This window comes from Canis lupus, chromosome 32 (genome assembly GCF_048164855.1).
Source record: "Canis lupus baileyi chromosome 32, mCanLup2.hap1, whole genome shotgun sequence".
Taxonomy (NCBI): Eukaryota; Metazoa; Chordata; class Mammalia; order Carnivora; family Canidae; genus Canis; species Canis lupus.
The window spans coordinates 11,141,667-11,166,357 of record NC_132869.1 but is presented as its reverse complement, the minus strand read 5'-3'; the positions used below and the strand labels follow the sequence as shown (position 1 = coordinate 11,166,357).

General features: G+C 37.6%; 1 protein-coding gene and 1 non-coding gene across 4 annotated transcripts in view; one reads left to right on the top strand and one right to left on the bottom strand.

Annotated features, from left to right (window-relative positions):
- Positions 1–24,076, bottom strand: part of KNL1 (kinetochore scaffold 1) — a 71,213-nt gene extending 47,137 nt beyond the window's left edge. Inside the window, exons 1-5 of one of the 3 annotated variants that reach the window (XM_072808162.1) lie at positions 23,750–24,076; positions 10,604–10,657; positions 8,904–8,943; positions 7,919–7,978; positions 2,070–2,131 (exon numbers count right to left, since the gene is read on the bottom strand). In XM_072808162.1, the coding sequence (XP_072664263.1) occupies positions 2,070–2,131; positions 7,919–7,978; positions 8,904–8,943; positions 10,604–10,638 (197 nt within the window). In that variant the 5' untranslated portion in view covers positions 10,639–10,657; positions 23,750–24,076. The remainder of the gene's footprint in view (positions 1–2,069; positions 2,132–7,918; positions 7,979–8,903; positions 8,944–10,603; positions 10,658–23,749) is intronic. The other 2 variants (XM_072808163.1, XM_072808165.1) reach the window with 2 other exon arrangements.
- A 137-nt stretch (positions 24,077–24,213) lies between these two features.
- On the top strand, positions 24,214–24,295 carry TRNAS-GCU (transfer RNA serine (anticodon GCU)). Its single transcript has one exon. It is a non-coding gene; the product is annotated as a tRNA-Ser (tRNA).
- The last annotated feature ends 396 nt before the right edge of the window (positions 24,296–24,691 follow it).

The window sequence follows — 24,691 nt, the reverse complement described above, 5'->3', positions numbered from 1 at the left end:
CTATAACATGCTAAAACACATTAAATATGTTTTTAAGTTCATGATTTAGATATTTGGGTAAACATATTGGAAAAAAAATCCTTATCAGTCTTAGTTTGAAAGAAACTAAGAAACCAACTCATTGTCCTTAAACTAGTAAATAAAGGGATCCCTGCCCCCAAGAATTTAATATACCTTTCCTTTATGAACCATAACTCAGAATGAGATTATTATCAATTAGCAAACTCTAAGGAAATAATGGATCTAGGGTGCCCGGGTGGCTCAGTTGGTAAGTATCTGCCTTTAGCTCAGGTCATGATCACAAGGTCCTGGGATTGACCTGCATCGGGCTCCCTGCTCAGTGGGCAGTCTTCTTCTCCCTCTCCCTTCTCCCCTCCTCCTGTGTGTGCTCTCTCTCTCCCATGCTCTCTCATAAATAAATAAATAAATAAATAAATAAATAAATAAATATCTAAAAAAAAAAGAATGGATCTAGGCAATGATCATCAGAGAGATAACTGGACATCAAGGGCTGTCTGATGAAAGTCCAGGAAGAATTTGACTTAAATTTGATGTTTTCAACAAGACCTGTGTTGGACTCTTGTTTTTGGCTCAGGTCATGATTTCAGGGTTGTAACATAGAATCTCACATCAGGCTCCCCACTCAGTGTGGAATAGTCTTCCCTTTCCTGTCTCCCTCTGCCCCTTTTCCCACTTGCACTCTCTTTAAAATAAATCAATAAATCTTTTAAAAGGCTCAGGTCATGATCTCAGGATCCTGAGATCAAGCCCCCAGATCAGGCAATCTGCTCAGTGGGGAGTCTGCTTCTCGTTGTTCCCCCTCTGCTGCTCCCCCTGTTTGTGCACACTATCTCTCTCAAATAAATAAATAAAATCTTTAAAAAATAGAAAATAAAAAAAAAATCAGTTAATTTAGGGAGAAGTAACAGTTTTGTGATGTTGAATCTTTTTATTCAACTTGTTACAATTTTTTAGTATTCTCCAGTAATGGTTTATCCTTTATAAGTTTTGATTATTAAATGCATAGCAACAAAATATAACACAATAGAAAAAAAGACATTTATTTTCTATCTGGTTATTATTTATATATAGGAAATATAATAATTTTCATATATTACTTTTTTACCCTGCTCTTTATTGTCTGTACAGGTATTTCAATTGATATTTTTATATTTTGCTAATATACAAGCATTTAATCTGCAAAAGGTATCAGATTTACCCCCATCTTTTCAATTTTTAGAACTCCACTTTCCCCATTTTTAATTTTTATTGGAGTTCAATTTGCCAACATATAGCGTAACACCCAGTGCTCATCCCGCCAAGTGCCCCCCTCATTGCCCATCACCCAGTCACCGCAACCCCCTGCCCACCTCCCTTTCCACTACCCCTTGTTCGTTTCCTAGAGTTAGGTGTCTCTCATGTTCTGTCATCCTCACTGATATTTTCACTCATTTTCTCTCCTTTCCCTTTATTCCCTTTCACTAATTTTTATATTCCCCAAATGAGTGAAAGCATATAATGTTTGTCCTTTTCCGATTGACTTATTTCACTTATTTCAGCATAATACCCTCCAGTTCCATCCATGTTGAAGCAAATGGTGGGTATTTGTCGTTAGCTGAGTAAAATTCCATTGTATACATATACCACATCTTCTTTATCCATTCATCTTTCAATGGACACCAAGGCTCCTTCCACAGTTTGGCTATTGTGGACATTGCTGCTATAAACATTGGGGTGCAGGTGTTCCGGTGTTTCACTACATCTATATCTTTGGTAAATCCCCAGCAGTGCAATTGCTGGGTTGTACACTTTCCCTATTTTTATTAGCACCTTCAATACAATATTAAAATAACTGTGGTAAGACATAGCTGTTTTGTTTCTAATTTTAGCAGTGATGCTTTTAATGTTTCTCAAGCATAATACTGAATAACAACCTTTTAAATAATAGTTCCTTAATGCTTATGTCATTAAAACCCAGATTATCCAAGTCAGTTAGTATCAACATACCTGGTTTGACGCACAAAAAATCATTACCTGTTACGTTTTAATTATTCCTCTTTCCAACTTACTTTATGGTATCTGCAAAGCTGACTCGACGAGAGCTTTTCTTATTTCTCAAAGCATTAGATTCCTAAGGGCAGAGAATATATGGTATGATCTTTTTTCAAGTTAGTTAACATACAGTATATTATTAGTTTCAGGGTAGAGTTTAGTGATTCATCAGTGGCATATAACACCCAGAGCTCATTACATCACATGCCCTCCTTAAGGTCTACCCAGTTACCCCATTTCCCCACCATCTCCCCTCCAGCAATACTCAATTTGTTCCCTATAATTAAGAGTATCTGGGCAGCCCGGATGGCTCAGTGGTTTAGTGATGCCTTTGGCCCAGGGTGTGATCCTGGGGACCTCGGGTCAAGTCCCGTGTCAGGCTCCCCGCGTTGGGCCTGCTTCTCCCTCTGCCTGTATCTCCGCTCCTCTCTCTGTGTGTTTCTCATGAATAAATAGATAAAATCTTAAAAAAAAAAAAAAAAAAAGGGTATCTATGGTTTGCCTCTCTCATTTTTTAAAATTTTTCCTTCCCTTCCCCCATGTTCATCTGTTCTGTTTCTTAAATTCCACATGAGTGAAATCATATAGTATTTGTCTTTCGCAGACTGACTTATTTTGCTTAGCATAATACACTCTAGTTTCATCCGCACTGTTCCAAATGGCAAGATTTCATTCTTTTTGATGGCTAAGTCATATTCCAGTATGTGTACACCTGTGTGTGTGCGTGTGTGTGTGTGTGTGTGTGACATCTTTTTCCATTCAACCATTGGACATCTGGGCTCTTTCCATATTTTGGCAATTGTGGACATTGCTACTATAATCTTTGGGGTGCATGTGCCCCTTCGAATCACTGTTTTTGTATCTTTTGGATAAATACCTCACAGTGCAATTGCTGAGTTATAGAGTAGTTCTATTTTTAACTTTTTGAGGAACCTCCATACTGTTTTCAAGTAGCTGCAACAGTTTGCATTCACACTGACAGTGTAAAGGGCTCCTCTTTCTCCACATCCTTGCCAACATCTGTTGTTTCTTGAGTTGTTAATTTTAGCCATTCTGACGGGTGTGAGGTGATATCTGATTGGGGTTTTGATTTGTATTTCTCTGTTGATGAGTGATGTTGAGTATTTTTTTCATATGTTTGTTAGCCATCTGGATGTCTTCTTTAGAGAAATGTCTGTTCATGTCTCCTGCCCATTTCTTGACAGGATTTTTTCTTTTTTGGGTATTAAGTTTGATAAGTTCCTTATAGATTTTGTTTATTAGTCCTTTATCTGATGTATCATTTGCAAATATCTTCTCCCATTCCATAGGTTGCTTTTTAGTTTTGTTGATTGTTTCCTTATGTAGTATGATTCTTACTGAAACTACTGTGAATTAGGTATCCAGAATACTACAAACAGAGGTCAAGTCTTATTCTGAGTTAATGAGGTATCATTAATTTTGGTATTTATCTCTCTGAAATACGCTTAACAAACATGAATATGACTTTCCATGTAAAATGGTAATAAGCATACTAACAGAAACAACATATATTTAAGGAAGCTGATTACTGTCCCTTACCTTTTCTCTCTCCTTTTAAATGAATGATTGTTTTGCTATCAAGAAGAAGAAAGACTGGGGACAAAGCAAGTGATATGTGGCCTGTTATAGTAACCTTACCATACTATTTTTAGGATTAAAAAAAAGTTAACTGTGGTAAAATACATATAACAAAACTTACCGTCCTAATAACCACTTTCTAAAATTTAATTTTTGGGGTGCCTGGGTGGTTTAGTTGGTTAAGTGTCAAACTCTTAGTTTTGGCTTAGGTCATGACCTCAGGGTCATAGACTGAGCCCTGTATTAGTTTCTGCAGAGCTCAGCGGGAATTCTGCTTGAGATTCTCTCCTCCTTCTGTCCCTCCCTGCCTTTGAAATAAATAAATCTTTAAAATATTTTTAATTTTATTTTTTAAAGATTTATTTATTATTTATTTATTTATTCATTCATTCATTCATTGGAGACACAGAGAGAGGGGCAGATATACAGGCAGAGTGAGAAGCAGGCTCCCAGTAGGAGCCTGATGTGGGACTCAATCCCATGGATCATACCCAGGATCATGCCCTGAGCCAAAGGCAGAGGCTCAGCCTCTGAGTCACCCAGGCATCCCTTAATTTTTATTTTAAAAGTGGTCAGAACTCTTAACCTAAGATCTATTTTCTGAACAAATTTTTAACTGTATAATACAATATTGTTAACTATAGGCATGATGTTGTGTAGCAGATTTCTAGAACTTACCCTGTATCACTTAAATTTCAGAACTGTTAGCAACTTCCCATTTTGCCCTTCTCTATGACCCTGGCAACCCATGTTCTGCTCTCGGCTTCTATGAGTTTGACTATTTTAGATACTTTATATAAGTGGAATCATTCAGTATTTGTCTTTCTGTGACTAGCTAATTTCACTTAGCATAATACATCCTAACCATTTTTTTAAAGGTTTTATTTATTTATTCATGAGAAACACACAGAGAGAGAGGCAGAGACACAGGCAGAGGGAGAAGCAGGCTCCCTGCAGGGAGCCTGATGTGGGACTTGATCCCAGGACCCCGGGATCACGCCCTGGGCCAAAGGCAGGCGCTAAACCACTGAGCCACCCAGGGATCCCCATCTTAACCATTTTTAAGTGTACAGTTCAGTAGTGTTAAGTTTATAAGCGCTGTGGTGAAACCTATTTCCAGAACTCTTTTCATCCTGCGAAACTGTAACTCCATATATATTACACAAATCCTCTTTCCCTACCCAATATCCTAGCACCACCATTTTATTTTCTGTCTCTATGAATTTGATTAGTGGAATTATAAAGTATTTGTCTTGTCTTTTAGTTATATTTTTATTTACTTTCTTTTTGAGACAGAGAGAGTGCAAGTGCACACACAAGGGGAAAAGGAGAGAAATAATCTCAAGCTGATTCCATGCTTAGCATGGAGCCTGATGTAGGGCTCGATCTCACAACTCTGAGATTATGACCTGAGCCAAAACCAAGAATCAGGCCCTTAACCGACTAAGCCACCCAGGTGCCCTGTATTTGTCTTTCTGTGACTTCTTTAATTCACCTAGCATAATGTCCTCAAGGTTTATCTTTATTGTAGTGTGTGTCAGAAAATTTTTTTTTTTTTTTTTTTTTACTTATTCATGAAAAACACAGATAGAGACAGAGGGAGGAGCAGGCTCCATCCCAATGTGGGACTCAATCCTGGGATTACACCCTGAGCCAAAGGCAGAAGCTCAACCACTGAGCCACTTAGGCATCCAAGAACTTCCTTCTTTTTAAAAGCCAAATAATATTCCATTGATACCACATTTTGTTTATCCATTCATCTGTCAATGGACACTAGTTTGCTTCTACCTTTTGGCTACTGTGAATAATGCTGCTTGACAGGGGTATATGTCTCTTCAGGACCCTGCTTTCAATTCCTTTGGGTATACACTCAGAAGTGGAATTGCTGGAGCATACAGTAACCCTATTTTAATTTTTTGAGAAACCACCATACTGTTTTCCACAGTGGCTACAACATTTTACATTTCTACCAATAGTGTACAAGCATTCTAATTATTCTACATCTTAGCCAGCACTTATTATTTCTGTGGCTTTTTTTACAGTAGCCCTTTTAATGGATATGCAGTGATATCTCAGTGTGGTTTTGATTAGCATTTCCCTAATGATTAGTAATGCTGGGCATCTTTTCATTATAATATGCTATTTTTATTTTTCCTCATCTTCTTTAACAAGAGCAAACATTTTGACTCACATAGATACCAAACACAAAAAGCAAAAGACAGAGAAACAAAATCCATAGAGACTTTTACTATGTTAATTCTTAATTAATACCTAAGCAAGTCTTACTATAAGGAATAATCATGAATGTTCATCCTCTCTGTTAACATCCTAGCCACTACAAGTGGTCTCGAGCTTAATATGACAATAATATTAACACAGTAAATGCTGAAACTAACAGAAACTAATGTCTTATTAAAAACAAAAAAAAAGGCAAGATAAAAAGAAAAAATGAAATTTGTGTGCTATATTGGAAAAAGCACTGAGCTTTAGATTACAGCTCAAATGTGAAGTCTGCTACTAACTAGCTGTGTGGGCCTAGATAAAAATTTAACCTCTTTGGACCTCATATTTCTCATCTATAAAACTAAAGAATTGGATTTAAGATTACTGGTGAGGTCCTGTTGGTTTTAAAGCTTTATGAATCTAAAAAATAAATAAATAAATAAATAAATAAATAAATAAATAAATCTTTATGGATCTATGAATCTGTTACTTATTCAGCATTCATTAAAATTTTAAAACACACACACACACACACACACACACACACCAGGTCCTGTGCTGAGTGATGGAAAAGTAGTGGTAAAGGAAACAAATATAGTCCCTAATCTATTGGGGATTAATGTCGACACAGACATTAAAACAAAAAACCTACAGAAATATAAAATTCAAGCTGTGGTGAGTGTTATGAAGGAAAACTATGTTAAAAAACAAAACAGGGGGACACCTGTGTGGGCTCAGTGGTTGCGTGTCTGCCTTTGGCTCAGGTCGTGGTCCTGGGGCCCCAGGATCAAATCCCACATCAGGCTCTCCGTGGGAAGCCTGCTTCTCCCTCTGCCTATGTCTCTGCCTCTCTCTGTGTCTCTCTCCATGAATAAATAAACAAAATCTTAAAAAAAAAAAAAACCCAACCACTAATCTAACCTAAGAATCAGGGAAGATTTCTTTGAGGAAGTATATCTGAAACCTGAAAGATTAGTTAAAAATTAGTCAGCTGGGTAGAGAGAAAGCAGTCTAGGCAAAATGTGTGCAGAGCCCCTAAAGCAAGAAAAAGCTTGAAGTATTTGAGAAATAAAAAGATTAGACAGACCAAAATAGAGTCAGCACTCAGAATTATATAGTCTCCAAAAATATATGCATTTCATCAATCAATAAAATGTACTGAAAGTCAACTATACCAGGCACAATGAATTGAAAAAACACATGATAAAGTTCCTACCCTCAAGGAATTCTCAATTAAAAATGGTAACTAGCAAACAATTATAAAGGAAGGAAGGTATTGAAGGATGATTTTCTAAGAGAAGTGATATCAATGTTGAGTCTTAAAGGACAAATAGGAATTACCAAATAAAGAAGGCTACAGACTTACAATAAATAAACCAAGTATGATAAAATATTAATTGTAGAATCTAAGTGATGACTATATAAGCATTCCTGCTACTTTTCAGAATGTTGTGAAAAAAATTTTTTTTTAAGATTTTTATTTATTTATTCATGAGAGAGAGAGAGAGAGGCAGAGACACAGACAGAGGGAAAAGCAGGCTCCATGCAGGGAGCCCGATTCGGAACTCGATCCCGGGACTCCAGGATCACACCCTGGGCCAAAAGCAGGCGCTAAACCACTGAGCCAACCAGGGATCCCCCTGAAAAAAACTTTTTAATAGAATTTTGGGAGAACAAAGAATGAAGGATTAATTATCTAAACAGAGAAGATATTACAAGTAAATTCTTTCAGGCTTGATAGTTTGTGTCATGTTTGCAGAATAGTAACCAATGGTGAGATATATGTGTGAGAGTGGCAAAAAAGGCTGGAAAAGTAAACTGGAATTAAAACTCAAGAGTGCAAAAAAAAAAAAAAAAAAAAAAATCAAGAGTGCCAGCTTACTCATGAGTTTCGATTTTAACCTGATAGCCATAAGATGTTTACTTGTACAGATTCAACTAGAAATAATTTATGATGTTCTCTCTTCATACAGCTAATGAAGTTCTTGACTTAAAATTATCACTGAATATAGTCATCTATAAAGCATTTGTACTAGAGACTTACCTGAACTGCTTCATTCCCACCTCTGAGGTCCTGAAGAGGACTCCTTGGGGGTTTCAAAATCTAGATGAATTAGGATTATTCAAGAAAATTGGGGATTAATATTAATAACCAGCTAAAATTACATCACAGGAGAAAAGGTAGAGATGTTAAAATTTCTGTGAAAACCTCTAAAACTCCTCAAATTTATACTGTTCAGTACTATACTTTGTGGTCAGTTTAAATATCTGGCACCTATTCCCTTCTCCCTGCCCACCTTCCACAACTATTTTGCCTATTCTCATCCCATGTGGTCTGCGTAAAGCTCTACCTCAACCCTAGGGTACAACATGTAGAGCTGGTCTAGGACAATATGCAAATGATATTCTCTCATCAATATTAGGAAGGAGGACTTGATTCATAACAAGATAGTAGAGCTAATATGATTCAATCCTGAGTCTTTTGTTTTTGTTTTATTTTGAGGAAATAGACCCTTTTTCATTTAGGACTTGAAACTGCAAGTTAAAAGAACTGGAGGTACTGTAGTACTCATGGGGAGAGAGCCCGTCTGAAAATGGAGATTACCCAGAGGAAGCAGTCAGAGTGGAAAAGTGAGAGAAAATCCTAGTATTGGTGATATTATTGGACGCCCTGGTCAGTTACATTGTGCAAAAGTCATCCCTATCTCTGGATTTTTCAGTTTCAAAACCCAATAGATTTTGTGCTTAAATCAGTTTGAGTTGAATTTTTTGTCTCACTACACTAAATATATACTTAAACTTTATTGAAGTATAAATTACATAACATACAATTCTCAAAATTGCCATGAAATTCATAAAGTACAAGTTTTAGTATATTTATAGAATTGTGTAACCAAGTACATATCTGAGTCTTTATCCAGACAGCAATAGGAGCCAGTGGGAATGGGATGGTGATGTTAGAGTTAAAATTACTGTGGCATATAGTCATCATTCAATAAAAAGTAATTATTAATTTAAGTGTTTCTTACGGAGGAATGTCGTCTTCTAACAGGTCTCTCCATATTGTCACTGAAAAAGGAAAAAAAATTTACAGACATATTGGTAAAAGACTGAATTTTCAAGACATCACCACAGCATCCTCTACATGCTTTTAAGTTGGCCATCACTTTCACTTAACACATGGCATCACCCTCACTTAGCAAAATTTATAAGACATTAAATTCAGGATTTAGAAGACTAGTGTTTTAAAATACATATTGTATACTATAAGAAGATCTCTTGAAAAACAATCATTGTAACATAATGTATCATATTTATAGAGGTACAATTATAAGATAAATGGGTCATAAACCAAGAAACTAGCTCTGGTTTTACTACTCTGTGATTTTTAAATCTGGTTTTAAAAATTCAAATGCTGGGATGCCTGGGTGGCTCAGCAGTTGAGCATCCACCTTTGGTTCAGGGCAGAGGTTCTAGGATCGAGTCACATCGGACTCCCTGCAAGGAGCCTGCTTCTCCCTCTGCCTATGTCTCTGCCTTCTCCCTATGTCTCTCATGAATAAATAAATAAAATCTTAAAAAAAAAATTCAAATGCCTATGGAGGCCAAACAGATCATCTAGTAGATGTAAGAAAAATAGGCGGTGTTGAGATGATAACAGAGAATTCCTGCTTGGTCGAACTGTCACAATCATTCAGATCAGGTTAGCTGTTGCCATAAGAATACGAGCCCAATGTTGCTACACTCAATTTTTCTTTCTCTTTCTTCTTCAAGATTTTATTTATTTATTTTAGAGAAAAATAAAGAGAGTGCAACAGAGGAAGGATCAGAGGGAAAGAGAGGATCTCAAGCAGACTCTGCACTGAGTGCAGAGTCCCACACGGGGCTGGATCTCATGACCCAGAAATCATGACCTGAGCTGAAATCTAGTGCAGGATGCTTGAGGGCGCCTAGCTAGCTCAGTCGGTTAAGCATCTGCCTTTGGCTCAGGTCCTGATATCAGGGTGCTGGGATTGAGCCCCGTATTGGGCTCCCTGCTCAGCAGGGAGTCTGCTTCTCCCTTCCCCTCTGCCATTTCCCGTTTGTACTCTCTCTGTGTGTCAAACAAATAAATCTTAAAAAAAAAAAAAAAAAAAAAAAAGGAAATATAAGCATGGAAACTTAAAGAGTCCTCAAAGAATTACAGTGCCTCGATTTTGTTTAAACAGATTCTCTTTTAAACTATAGCATAAGGGAGTCAGTGTTTTACTTTTGGACTATAATAATTTTAGGTAACACTAATATAAAAATACTAGATTTGGATGTTCAACTGACTGAGCCACCCAGGTGGCTCTACACTCAATTTTTCAAGAGAAAGTTTTAACAATTAATTCAAAAATTTAAAAACACTGTTTAAGGGGAAATAAAAGTCTGTAGGCTATAAACAGGCCACCAATTTGCGATGCCAATTTTAGATCAATCATTTCATTTCCTTGGGCCTCAATTTTCCTATCCTTAAACTGAAGGGATGAGAGGTGGTCTCTAAAGTCCCTCTTAGTTTTGACTCTAGATATATAAACACAAAGATATGGCAAAGAAAGCTATGACTTTGTAACATTTATTTCTTTTCCCTGGAACAGAATGGAAAAAGATTTCAGAAGTTATCAATAGGTCTTACTAGTAGGAAAAGTATCTTTTATCTTTCTCTGATAAAGAGTTTAACATTTTTAGCTATACTTCATGAACTTACTTCTCTTCATTAGTCTCTGAAGACATCCCATCCATTTTTGAAGAAAACCTTTTTCTGTAACAAATACACAACATTAGAACAGGTGAAAAAGAAAGAAAAGAAATTAAAAACTATGAAGAGATTAATAGCAAAGTTGTAACTTCAGGATTACTTTCTGGGGGAAGACCAGAAAAAGGGAAGAAAAAGTTATACCATGGAGCTATAAAACATGAAATGAGAAATTCTGAATTAAAAGTACTCCATTATAATTAATATTTCTGGAAAAGTCTCATATTCGATATAAAATCAGTGACTAACTCTGGGATGATTTGGGCATTAATGGTTCAAATAAAAATTCGATCTAATTTATAGGAACTTATGGATTATATAATTCAGTCCCAAAGTGAAATCAATTAGGTATCAAAAAATAGTGGATGTAAAAAAAAAAAAAAAACAGTGGATGTGCATAACATACATGTTTGTTATGAAAATTCAACTATTAGTACTCAGCAAAAAAAACCTTCCGACCTAAGAATAACATTTTAAAATTTTTTTTTTTTTTAATTTTTTTTTTATTTATTTATGATAGTCACAGAGGGAGAAAGAGAGAGAGGCAGAGACATAGGCAGAGGGAGAAGCAGGCTCCATGCACCGGAAGCCCGATGTGGGATTCGATCCCAGGTCTCCAGGATCGCGCCCTGGGCCAAAGGCAGGCGCCAAACCGCTGCGCCACCCAGGGATCCCCTAAGAATAACATTTTAAAAAATGTAGCCGATTATGTTTACAAATCTACTCAGTGAGTATTTGTCTTGGAAAGAGTATGAAATAAATAACCTGAAGTTTCCTCAATTGGTCTCACTTCCTACCTACCTGTAACTATACTAAATGTTCATTTTATGCATTAACTTTAGAACTTCGCCTCTGGGTAAGAAAATTTTCTACTGTAGAATCCAAAAAACAGAAGAACTATATATTTTGACCCAATAACATAAGCATTTCTACCACAACACTAATACTATATATGTAAACTGTTAAATCAATGTTCTTATTTTGTAAGTAAAAAAACAAAAAGCAAACCAAAGAAGAAACCAAGTACTTAAAAGGTACCTTATTTTACATGCTTTCATCACATATAACAAAAGCCAAGTTAGGAAGCAATAGGTAATAATGAATCTGAACTTCAAACTGAACTAAAAATCTGTTTTTTTCTTTTGTTTTTAAAGATTTTTTAATTTTTTAAAATAATCTCTATACCCAATGTGGGATTCGAACTCATGACCCTGAGATCCAGAGTTGTGTGTGCTTCCAATTGAGCCAGCAAGACACCCCAGAATCTGTTCGTTTTTTAGTATCAGTTTATTCAAGTAATTGTCAAAACAGATAAGATGATGGGCATCTTCTAATATTTTATTTCTCACCTTCTCCTTTCATCCTCTATTACTTTCTCAGTCTGTTTATCCATTCTTCTTGTTTCACTTACCTCTTGTTCACAGATAACACCCATATCTACTTACAATAATATTTTTAGGAATAGATTTTTCAAGATTAGTTTCTTAAAACAGTACCCCTACACTCAATATCCTTCTCAAAAACAACCACTTTTGCCATTTTAAGCCAATTATGTTGTATTAAAAAAAAAAAAAAGAAAGAAAGAAAGCTCTTACCTGCAACCACCTTTATCTCACATATAGACTTGCAGGCCCACCACACCAAGTAAATATAATACAAGAAAAGAAAGATCACATGCCAATTTTAGCACCATAAATATAAAAATCCTCAATAGATAGCAAAAAGAAGCCAACACTTTGTAAAGAGCATAATATACCTTAGTTACACTGGTTTTATTCTGGTAACACAAAACTTGTTCAACATTAAAAAATAAATTTTACAATTTACCATACTAACAGATTAAAAGGGAGAAACCGTATAATCATCTCAACAGATGAAAAAAACACCCTTTCATGTTTAAAAAAGAAAAGCCTAACCAACTAGGAAGAGAAGGTAAATCCCTTAATCTCACAAACAGTCTGTTTAAAAAACCAATTGCAGAGAGGTAGGGAGGAATATGGCAGAGGAGTAGGGGATCCTGGTTTCATCTGGTCCATGGAATTCAGCTAGATAGCTATAAAATCATTCTGAACACCTACAAATTCAACTGGAGATCTAAGACAAGAATTGCTGCAATTTTACAAATAGAAAAGTGACCACTTTTTGCAAGGTAGGAGGTGCAGACAAGTGAACAGGAGGCAATATATTGGAAGATAAACCCTGGAGGGAGGGAGTCTCCATAGGACAGCTACCAGAAAGTGATATAGAAGTGGAATGCAAAATTGGAACTTTTAGAAGTCTGCTCTGGGAGATCCCTGCCTGAAAGGTGCTCAGGTAGCAAAGCAGGAGGGGAATCCTAGGTGAGACAGCATGGTCTCAGGATCCACAGGGTCACAAAAAGAATGGAGGTGCTGAGTGCGGCAGAGCTTCCAGGCATTGGAGCAGGGAAGCCTGCTGCAAACAGCAAGCTCAAGAGTAGGCTTTCTGCTCCGTGTTGCCATAAACCACCAACCACAGCACACACTGTTGGGCAACCGCCCTCCAAGCAGGGGCCCAACAAGTGGCAGAACCATGGGGAGATCCCCACCATCTCTCTCAGAAGGAGTGGCACCAGGGTGCACCACAGGAGACTGCAGGCTTTGGAGATTCAAAGCAAGGTTATGTGCCTGATACAGAAATGCTCAGTCACAGGCTAGGTGAGCACTGGGTGTGGACAAAAACCAGGAAGACAGGAATGATTGCTTTTCTGTGAGGGCTCACTGAAGAGGGGGGTGAGAATTTTCAGGTCTGGGGCTGGAGATCCGGTTGGTATAATTTTCATTTTCATATCAATTTCCATCCCCCAAAGTAGTGTGAAAAGCCTTCAGGGAACAAACACCATAGAGCAATCTGGAGCTGCTTACACTGAGCCTGGCCCCTTGGCAAGGAGGGTACAATTCCTCCTGAAGAAAGACTCCTGAGAATCAGTGCAATAGGCCCCTCCTCCAGAAGACCAGCAGGAACAATGGCTAATATCAAGTTTACTAATCACACCTAACTGCAAAACTCCAGCGTAGGGGAAAATAAATAGTATATAGAATTAGTGGGGTTTTTTTCCCTCATGATTCTTTCAGTTAAAAATTATTCTTTTCTTTTCAACTAATTTATTATTTTATCGACTTTATTTAGGTATTTTTTTCTTTTCATTTTTATATTTATATTTTTTTTCATTTTTTACTTCCTTTCATTGTATTTAATTTTATTTTCATATATATATATATTTCGTTACAATTTTGGGATCTAGTTTCTTCTAACAGATGAAAATATACCCAGGATCTAACATATTGTTCTGTCTGTTCTGTTCATCTGTTTGATTATATTCTCTTTTTTTCCTTTTTCTTTTTGGCTTCTGGTTTCTTCTGATTTGTTTAATATATATGTTTCTGGGGTCATTTCTGCTATTTCTGCATTTTGCTCTCTCATTCATCTATTCTTCTCTGGACAGAATAATAAGACAGAAGAATTCACCCCAAAAAGAGAACAAGAGGCAGTACTAACTGTCAAGGACTTAATCAATACAGATAAGTAAGATGTCAGAACTTGAATTCAGAATAATGATTATAAAGATACTAGCTGATTTTGAAAAAAAGTATTGAAGACACTAGAGAATCCCCTTCTGGAGAAATAAAAAAACTAAAATTTAATCAGGTTGAAATAAAAAAGGCTATTACTGAGATACAATAAAAAATGGAGGCTCTAGTTCCTAGGATAATGAAGCAGAAGAGAGAATTAGTGCTATGAAAGACAAAATGATGGAGAATGAAGAAAGATAACTACCGGATCACAAGGGGAGAATTTGAGAGATAAGTGATACCATAAAGCAAAACAATCTTAGAATAATTGAGATCCCAGAAGAAGAGGAAAGGGGGGGGGGGGGGCAGAAAGTATATTTGAGCAGATTATAGCAGAGAATTTCCCTAATCTGGGGAAGGAAATAGGCGTTCAAGTCCAGGAGAACCTCCCTCAAAAATCAATAAAAACTGGTAACACCTTGTCATATAAATAGTGAAGATTGCAAATTTCAGGGACAAAATCCTGAAAGCACTTCAGCACAAGAGGTCCTTAACCTACAAGGGTAGGAACATAAGGTTGGCAGTAGACCTATCCCTAGAGACCTAGCAGGCCAGAAAGTACTGGCATGATATATTCAAGGTGCTAAATGAGAAAAATATGCAGCCAAGGCTGTCATTCAGAATAGAAGGAGAGATGAAGAGGTTCCAGGACAAACAGAAACCAAAAGGATATGTGATCACTAAATTAGCCCTGCAAGAAATATTAAAGGGGATCCTTTACATAAATAGAGAGCCCCAAAATAACATAGACCAGAAAGGGACAGAGACAATATTCAGAAACAGTGACTCTACAGGTAATACAATAGCAATAATTTCACATATTTCAATAGTTAGTCTAAATGTAAATTGGCTAAATTCTCCAATCAAAAGACACAGGGTAGCAGACTGGATTAAAAAAAAAAAAAAAAAAAGGAGGGATCCCTGGGTGGCGCAGCGGTTTGGCGCCTGCCTTTGGCCCAGGGCGCGATCCTGGAGACCAGGGATCGAATCCCACATCGGGCTCCCTGCATGGAGCCCGCTTCTCCCTCTGCCTGTGTCTCTGCCTCTCTCTCTCTCTCTCTCTGTGACTATCATGAATAAATAAATAAAATCTTTAAAAAAAAAAAAAGCAAAAAAAAAAGCAAGACTCATCATTATGGTATCTGCGAGAGACTCATTTTATACCTAAAGACACCTCCAAATTCAAAGTGACGGGGTGATGAACCTTCTATCATGTTAATGGACATCAAAAGAAAGCTGGGGTAGCAATCCTCATATCAGACAAATTAGATTTTAAACCAAAGACTGTAAGAAGAAATGAAGGACACTGTATCATAATTAAAGGGTCTATCCAATATGAAGATCTAACAATTATAAATATTTATGCCTCTAACATGGGAGCAGCCAATTGTATAAACCAATTAATATCAAAATTAAAGAAACATATTGATAATAATACAATAGTAAGGGACCTTAATAAGGAAACAAGGGCATTGAATGAGACATGGACCAGATGGACTTCACAGATATTATTCAGAGCATTCCATCCTAGAGCAACAGAATACACATTCTTCTCAAGTGCACATGGAACATTCTCCAGAATAGATCACATAGTGGGTCATAAATCAGGTCAACCAGTACCAAAAGACTGGGATTATTCCCTACACATTTTCAGACCACAATGCTTTAAAATCTGAACTTAAACACAAGAGGAAATTTGTTTTTTTTTTTTTAATTTTTTTAAATTTATTTATGATAGTCACACAGAGAGAGAGAGAGAGGCAGAGACACAGGCAGAGGGAGAAGCAGGCTCCATGCACCAGGAGCCCGATATGGGATTCGATCCCGGGTCTCCAGGATCGCGCCCTGGGCCAAAGGCAGGCGCTAAACCACTGCGCCACCCAGGGATCCCCACAAGAGGAAATTTGAAAGGAACACAAACACATGGAAGTTAAAGAGCATCCTACTAAAGAATGAATGGTCAACCAGGAAATTAAAAAAGGAAACAAATGAAAACACAACTATTTAAAACCTTGGGATGCAGCAAAGGCAGTCCTAAGAGGGAAGTAAATAGCAATACAAGCCTTTCTCAAGAAACAAGAAAAGTCTCAAATACATAACCTAACCTATAGAAGCTGGAGAAAGAACACCAAATAAAGCCTAAACCCGGCTGGAGAAGAAAAATAATAAATAGTAGAGCAGAAATCAATGGAATAGAAACCAAAACAACAGAACAGACCAACTAGGAGCTGGTTCTTTGAAAGAAGTAATATGACAAATAACACCCTAACCAGAATTATCAAAAAGAAAAGAGAAAGGACCCAAATAAAATCATAAATGAAAGAGGAGAGATCACAATCAACACCGAATAAATACAATTTTAAGAGCATATTATGGGCAACTATATGGCAACAAATTAGGCAGTCTGGAAGAAATGGATGCACTCCTAGAAACACATAAACTACCAAAACGAAAACAGGAAGAAATAGAAAACCTGAATAGACCCATAACCTGCAAGGAAATTGAAGCAGTCATCAAAAATCTCCCAACAAACAAGAGTCCAGGGCTGGAGAGCTACACAGGGGACTTCTACCAAAACTTAAGAGAAGTAATATCTATTCTTCTAAAGCTGTTTAAAAATAGAAATGGAAGGAAAATTTCCAAGCTCTATGAGGCCAGCATTACTTTGATTCAAAATTAGACAAAGACCCCACCAAAAAGGAGAATTACAGACCAATATCGCTAATGAACATGAATGGAAAAATTCTCACCAAGATACTAGCCAACAGGATCCAACAGTACATTAAAAGGATTATTTACCCGGACCAAATAGGATTTACTCCTGGGCTGCAAGGGTGGTTCAACATCTGCAAATCCACCAATGTGATACACACATTAATAAAAGCAAGGACAAGAATCCTAAGATCCTATCAAAAGATGCAGAAAATGCATCTGACAAAGTAAAGCATCCTTTCTTGATTAAAACTTTTCACACTTTAGGGATAAAGGGCATGTACTTCAATATCATAAAAGCCATATACAAAAAGCCCACAGCATATCATTTTCAACAGGGAAAAACTCAGAGCCTGTCCCTAAAGTCAGGAACATGATAGGGATGTCCACTCTCACCATTGTTATTCAACATAGTACTAAAAGTCCTAGCCTCAAAAAAAAAAAAAAAAAATGTTCTAGCCTCAGCAATCAGACAACCAAAAGAAATGAAAGGCACCTGAATCAGCAAAATCAAACTTTCACTCTTTACAGAATACATGATACTCCATATGGAAAACCCAGAAGACTTCATTTCAAAATTGCTAGAACTCATACAGGAATTCAGCAAAGTGGCAGAATATAAAATAAATGCACAGAAATCAATTGCATATCTACATACTAACAATGAGACAGAAAAAAGAGAAATTATGGAATCGATCCTGTTTACACCAAAACCATAAAGATACCTAGGAATAAACCTAACCAAAGAAGCAAAGGATATGTACTCTGAAAACTATAGAACATTCATGAAAGAAATTGAGGAAGACACAAAGATATGGAAAAACGTTCTACGCTCATGGATTCCAAGAACAAATACTGTTAAAATGTTTATGCTGCCCAGAGCAATCTATACATTCAATGGGATCCCTATCAAAATACCATCAACTTTTTTCACAGAACTGGAACAAATAATCCTAAAATTTGTATGGAACCAGAAAAAATCCTGAATAGCCAAAGGAAAGTTGAAAATCAAAGCTGGAGGCATCACAGTTCCAGATTTGAAGCTATATTACAAAGCTGTAATCATCAAAATAGTATGGTACTGGCAGAAAAACAGATACACAGATCGATGGAACAGAATAGAGAACCCAGAAATGGACCCTCAACTCCACAGTCAACTAATCTTTGAGAAAACAGGAAAGAATATCCATAAATTGTGTTGGGCAAATTGGATAGCTACATGCAGAAGAATGAAACGAGACCATTTTCTTACCTGATACAGAAAAATACACTTAAAATGGATGAAAGACCTAAATTTGAGACAGGAATCCATCAAAATCCTAGAGAAAAACATAGGCAGCAACCTCTTTGACCTCGGCCACAGTGACTTCTTGCTAGACACATTTCCAAAATCAAAAATGAACTATTGGGACTTCACCAATAAATCAATCATGATAAAAATAAATAAATAAAATCAGGATAAAAAGCTTTTGCATCAAAGGAAACAGTCAACAAAACCAAAAAACAACCAACAGAATGGGAGAAGATATTTGCAAAAATCTTATCAGATAAAGGGTTAGTATCCAAAATCTATAAAGAACTTATCAAACTCAACACCCAAAAACCAGATAATCCAGTCAAGAAATGGGCAGAAGATGGGACACACATGAGTGGCTCAGTGGGTTAAGCGTCTGCCTTTAGCTCAGGTCATGACCTCAGAGTCCTAGGATTCAGCCCTATGTCAGTTCCCTGCTCAGTAGGGAGTCTGCTATTCCGTCTCTCTCTCCTATTCTCCCTGCTTGTGCTCTCTGGTGTACATACTCTTTCTCTCTCTCTCTCTCTCTGTAAATAAATAAATAGAATCTTAGAGAGAGAGGCAGAAGATATGAACAGACATTTCTCCTAAGAAGACTTACAAGTGGCCAACAGACATGAAAAAATGCTCCGTATCACTTGGCATTAGGGAAATACAAATCAAAACTACAATGAAATACCACTTCACAACAGTTAGAATGGCTAATATTAATAAAACAGTAAACACCAGATGTTGGTGAGGATGTGGAGAAAGGGGAATTCTCTTACACTGCTGGTGGGAATGCAAGCTGGTACAAGCACTCTGAAAAACAGCATGGAAGTTCCTCAAAAAGTTAAAAATAGAGCTCCCCTATGACCTAGCAATTGCACTACTAGGTATTTACTCCAAAGATACAAATATAGTGACCCAAAGGGGCACCAGTACCCCAATGTTTACACCAACAATGTCCACAAGAGCCAAACTATGCAAAGTGCCCAGATGTCCAACAACAGATGAATGGATAAAGAAGATGTGTTGTATATATATAAAATGGAATATTACTCAGACATCAAAAATGTATGAAATCTTACATTTGCAAATGATGTGGATAGAACTAGAGGTATTATGCTAAGCGAAATAAGTCAATCAGAAAAATACAAATACATGATTTCACTCATACATGGAATTTAAAAAACAAAACAGAGGAGCATAAGGGAAGGGAGGGAAAAATAAAACAAAATGAAATCTCTTAGGGAGACAAACCCTAAGAGATTCTTAACCATAGGATACAAAGGTCGGAACTAAAGGTATTATGCTAAGTGAAATAAGTCAATCAGAGAAAAGACAAATATCGTATGATTTCACTCATACGTAGAATTTAAGAACCAAAACAGAGGAACATAAGGGAGGGAAAAATAAAACAAAATGAATCTTTTAGGGAGACAAACTGTAAGAGATTCTTTACCATAGGATACAAAGTGTGGGTTGCTGGAAGGGAAGAGCATTGAGGGGTGGGGTAGCTAGATGACAATCATTAAGGAGGGCATGTGATATAATGAGTACTGGGTATTATGTACAACTAATGAATCACTGAACTCTATCTCTGAACTAATAATACACTAAATGTTAGTTAACTGAATTTCAATAAAATAAAAAAAATAAAAAAATAAAATGAAAAAACCCAACATCAAACATCAACTTAATGGTAAACCTCTGAAGATGTCCCAATGAGATCAAACAAGTATGGTACCTATGTCCAATTCTGTTCATCACCAAATCTTTGTGGTTCTATTTCATATATATATCCCAAATGCATCTACTTCTCTCTTCAGTGCCTCCACCACAGTTTCAAGCTATCACTATCTCTCATGTAAACTATTGCAATATTCACCTCAATGGTCTCTCTGCTCTCACTCTTATTCTCCATAGTCCTTTCTCTCCATAGAGAGTTATCTTCTTAAACATAAGTCACATTTAAGAGACCCCTCACTACTTAAAACCTTCAATGACTTCCCATGGTACTGAGCATGAACTCTAAGATGTGGTCTCCACTTGCCTTTCAGACTACACACTTGATCTCATGCCACTGTCTTCCTCAGTATGCTAACCACACTGGCATTTCTATTCCGGTACACACAAAGCTCTTTCCTGAGCCACTGAATTTATATTTGCTATTTTCTCTTGGCAAAAAAGCCAAAAAAGCCAAAAAAGCCAAAAAAGCCAAAAAAAAAAAAAAAAAAAAGCACTCTGCAGCACTATGTAGGTCTCTTTTGTAGCATTACCACAACTGAAATTTAAGTCTGTTATGGGGGCACCTGGGCAGCTCAGTCGGTTATGCATCTGCCTTCAGCTCAAGTCATGATATCAGGGTCCTAGGATCGAGCCCCATATATATTGGGCTTCCTGCTCAGCAGGGAGTGACTGGCTTCACCCTCTACCTCTGCCTCTCCTCCTGCTTGTGCTCTCACTCTCTCTCAAATAAATAAATAAAATCTTAAAAAAAAAAAAATGTTGCAAATTAATTATTCCTGGTACTTCCCCAAACTACTTGTGCCCCAATGGCAAATTCTATGAGAATAAGGCTGGTGTCTCTTAAGCTCATTGTTACATTCTGAAAAACTAGCATGTGCTTTGTATATAATAGGAGCTCAATAAAAATTTGCTGAATAAATAAGAAACAATTATTTTAAATTACTTTTACTTTATAATCACTGACTTGCAGTTTTTCTCCTTTTGGGAATATTTTCAAATTCAGTGACATAATCAAAATTGTCAGATAAAAATATTAAATACTATCAAATCAGGATCACCTAAACATCTTCACTGTTTGAAATAGTCATTGAACATCATTCCTGTCTAACCTGCAGACCAGGTGGCACTTAATTATGTGATGAGATTCAAAGCTTACTGAAGTCCTCTTTTCAAAAAAATCCTATTTATTATATAATTGTAAGTTCAACCTTCAACAGAAATAGGGTACCCCAGATCATGATGTTAAATTTCATTTGTAAAATGCTGTTATGGTTGAACTCTTGGTCACTGCCACAGTAACTAATTGACTGGTTCTAAAACCATGCACCTGGCACCCAAAGATGCTACAGCATAGTCACAGAAGTGTTCTGGGATATTTTAAATTTTGAGGGAAATGGCAATTTTTAACAGCTGTCAGGCACTGTGTGAATTACTAGCTCAAAATAGTACCTATTTGTATCATATTCATTTAGATAACATATTATTGCAAAGCTGGATTTTTGGCAAGTACTTTTTATCAATGTGGTACTGGAAATGAGGGTGGCAGTGTCCAGTATGATTCCAAGATTTGAGAAGTTGTGTAGTGTTCAACAGGCACATATAACCAATTAGTAAATAATTGTAATTATTTAAGAATAAAATAAAAATATTATCGTTTCCTTCGATTTATGCTCTTTTTTTTTTTTTTCAAATGGCTACTAGGCAATTAGGACATAAATTTATTTCAACTTAACTTTTTAAGTTGTTTGGATCTAATGACTTAATAAATGGAACTGGTAGGTATTTATTTTGACCTAAGGGACAAGAAAGTTTAGGAATTACTAGTCTAAATAATCCCGAGGTCTTTACAGCTACTGGGCCAAATGGGCCCTTAAGAGTGTGTTTTGTTGTTTTTGTTTTTAAACATTTTGAATGGGTTGTAGGAAACAAAAGAACAAAAAGAAAACTAAACAAAAAACAAAGAAGAACAGTCAACAGAGACAATGCTGGTGACTATACAGACTGCAAAATCTGAAATATTTACTATCAGGCTCTTCGGCTACTTCTGCATTTACACTAACAGTTTCTAGAGTTAATGTATTCCATTGTGTCCACTGATAATAGGCTCTAGACCTGTGCTACCTGATACAGCAGCTATTTAAATTTAAATTTATTTATTGAAAATATTTTTATTTATTCAAAAACAAAAAAAAATATTTTTATTTATTCATAAGACAGACACACACACAGAGAGAGGCAGAGACATAGGCAGAGGGAGAAGCAGGCTTCTTGCAGGAAGCCTGATGTGGGGCTCAATCACCAGACTCCGGGATCATACCCTGAGCCCAAGGCAGGCGCTCAAAGGCTGAGCCAGCCAGTGGTACCAAATTTAAATTAAATGAAATAAAACTTAAAATTCAGTTCTTCAGTCACAATAGCCACATTCCAGGCATTCAGTTGTCATTTGTGACCAGTGGGTAACCATGTTGGTCAGTGCAAATATAAAACGTTACCATTAAAAAACAAAAAACAAAAAACAAAACGTTACCATTATCACTGAAGGTTTCATTGGATAGCACTGTCCTACTACCAATATCTAGGGCATCTTCCGTTATGCTCTCTTATTCAGCAAACATGTCACTGATACCATCAATCCAAACATTTTTGTATCTATTTGTCATCTTGTAAACATTTCCAGCCATTCACATAGTCAAGGAGAATTATACGGCTTTGAACCCAATCTTTCCATTAGCAAAATCTTACATTGACTCAACTCCGTAATGCATCCTTCCCTTCCAGTTCCACCTCTAGTGCCCCCTCCTCCACAAAGCCTCCTTTAGTCTCCAGGGCCCAAAGCATCAAATAAGCTCTCCCTTTCTTGGGCTCTCATGGCACCTCACAGGGTCCCATGATCTTTTACATTGTCTTGTGTTACAGTTATTTGTGAATATTGATACTTTTCTGTTCTGGACTGAAAACTCCTCTCCTCCAGATTAGGGTCTCTGAATCATTGGCTCTCGGCTCTGGCACAAGGAACCCCATCAATACTTGAGGAATTCGACGGATCCAATTCAACTGAAGTGAAAGCTTCAATCTTAATATCTAGAGTAAGCTCTGCTCCGGTTTTCTCCGTCACCTCTCTACAAAAGGATCTCTAAAACCCCAATCGGCAATATTTGGAGTTTGCTTGTTTGTTTTTTCTTCAACTCAATATGGAGGTCAGCAGCAAGAAAAAGGAGCTTTAACAAACTCCGAATTACTAACGGAGATTTTGCCAAAACTCGTTTGTGGCTTACTCACACTGACTCTGTCAACGTTACTGTAACTGCAGGAAAACCAATGACTGTTCAGTGCTGCTAGTACAGAAACTACGCCCAGCCGAGCACTTGAAACCACTCAACACTGTCACTTCAGTTACAGCTTCGAAAAGACAGAGTCGGAAATACAAACCGCCGGAGTCCCCTAGGGAAGGGGTGCGTGCCAGGCGCAGTCCCGGAGCCCTGACAGACGGCGGCGGGGCGGGGCGCCGCGGAGCCGAACCCGAGCAGGCCCGAGGCGCTCAGGTGTGGAGGGAGAAACGCCAACACAGGAGGAAGGCCCTGGTAGCTATAGGGAGTAATAAAAGCCCCGCAAACGGGCGGAAACTTCTACTCCGCGCCGCTCGCTTTCGGAGGCCGCCAGGCGGACGAAGCGTCCCAACGCCCCACCGCGGAGCCTTCAGAGCACCCAGAAAAAAACCTGAAACCCACAGCCCTGGAAGCCTGGAACGAAAGGGTCATTCTCTTTACCCACCGCAGTCCAGCTGCTTGACAAATGCTCCTCAGACTTGCCTTGGGTCCGCGCGCTCCTCAGAGAGGGCCCGCCGCCGCCCACCGGCTTCACCTCACAACACCCAGACTACCTCAGTGCAGCATTCAAATGTAACCGCCTAGCGGTTGCACATGCGCAAAGCCGCTCTACGCGTCGGCTCCGCCCCTTAGGCTCCGGCGCCACCCCGTTCCTGACACCTTTAATTAAACTTCCCAGTCTGTATATCAATTTTATTTCCTTGAAGGCTATCTCATTTTCTACCGAACTTTCCTTTGTCCCTCCCCGCTGTCGACCCCTCACATCATGGGAGCAGCCATTTTCTTTTGATTACTCGCTGTAAAAATGATCGAATCTTTGTTTCCGTACAAAATGGCGGCCTCCATAACGTTGCGTCACATCCCCCTAGTATTACTCCCTATAGTTACCAGGAAGCAGTAGGCTTCTGGGACGAGGTGGCCGAGTGGTTAAGGCGATGGACTGCTAATCCATTGTGCTCTGCACGCGTGGGTTCGAATCCCATCCTCGTCGATCGTGTCTTTTGCTTCAGATGGACGTAAATTTATTTACGAATGAAAATAGTTGATTATTCCGGTTACGATTTACTACTCAACTTACTCTGGCACCGTCAATTTCTGATTTGAGGTATTTGGAAGCCAGATTTTGGAGCATTCTAACGTTACAGATAAGCAAGAGGGAAAGAAACATCCCACAAAACGTGTGTGCTTGATTCAGTATCTTTTTATATGAAGTGGATAGCAGTGCATAGAATTCTACCATTATTGCCATCCTTATGTGTTCCAGTGCTGGTCCGCTCCATCTTAATTAACCTAGTTTCTGAGTGAGGGACCTTAGTTATTATAAACCTTCACCCAGGGTTTTTAATTCCTTGCTATGACATACCAGGTTTTGAATGCAAAAGTTACT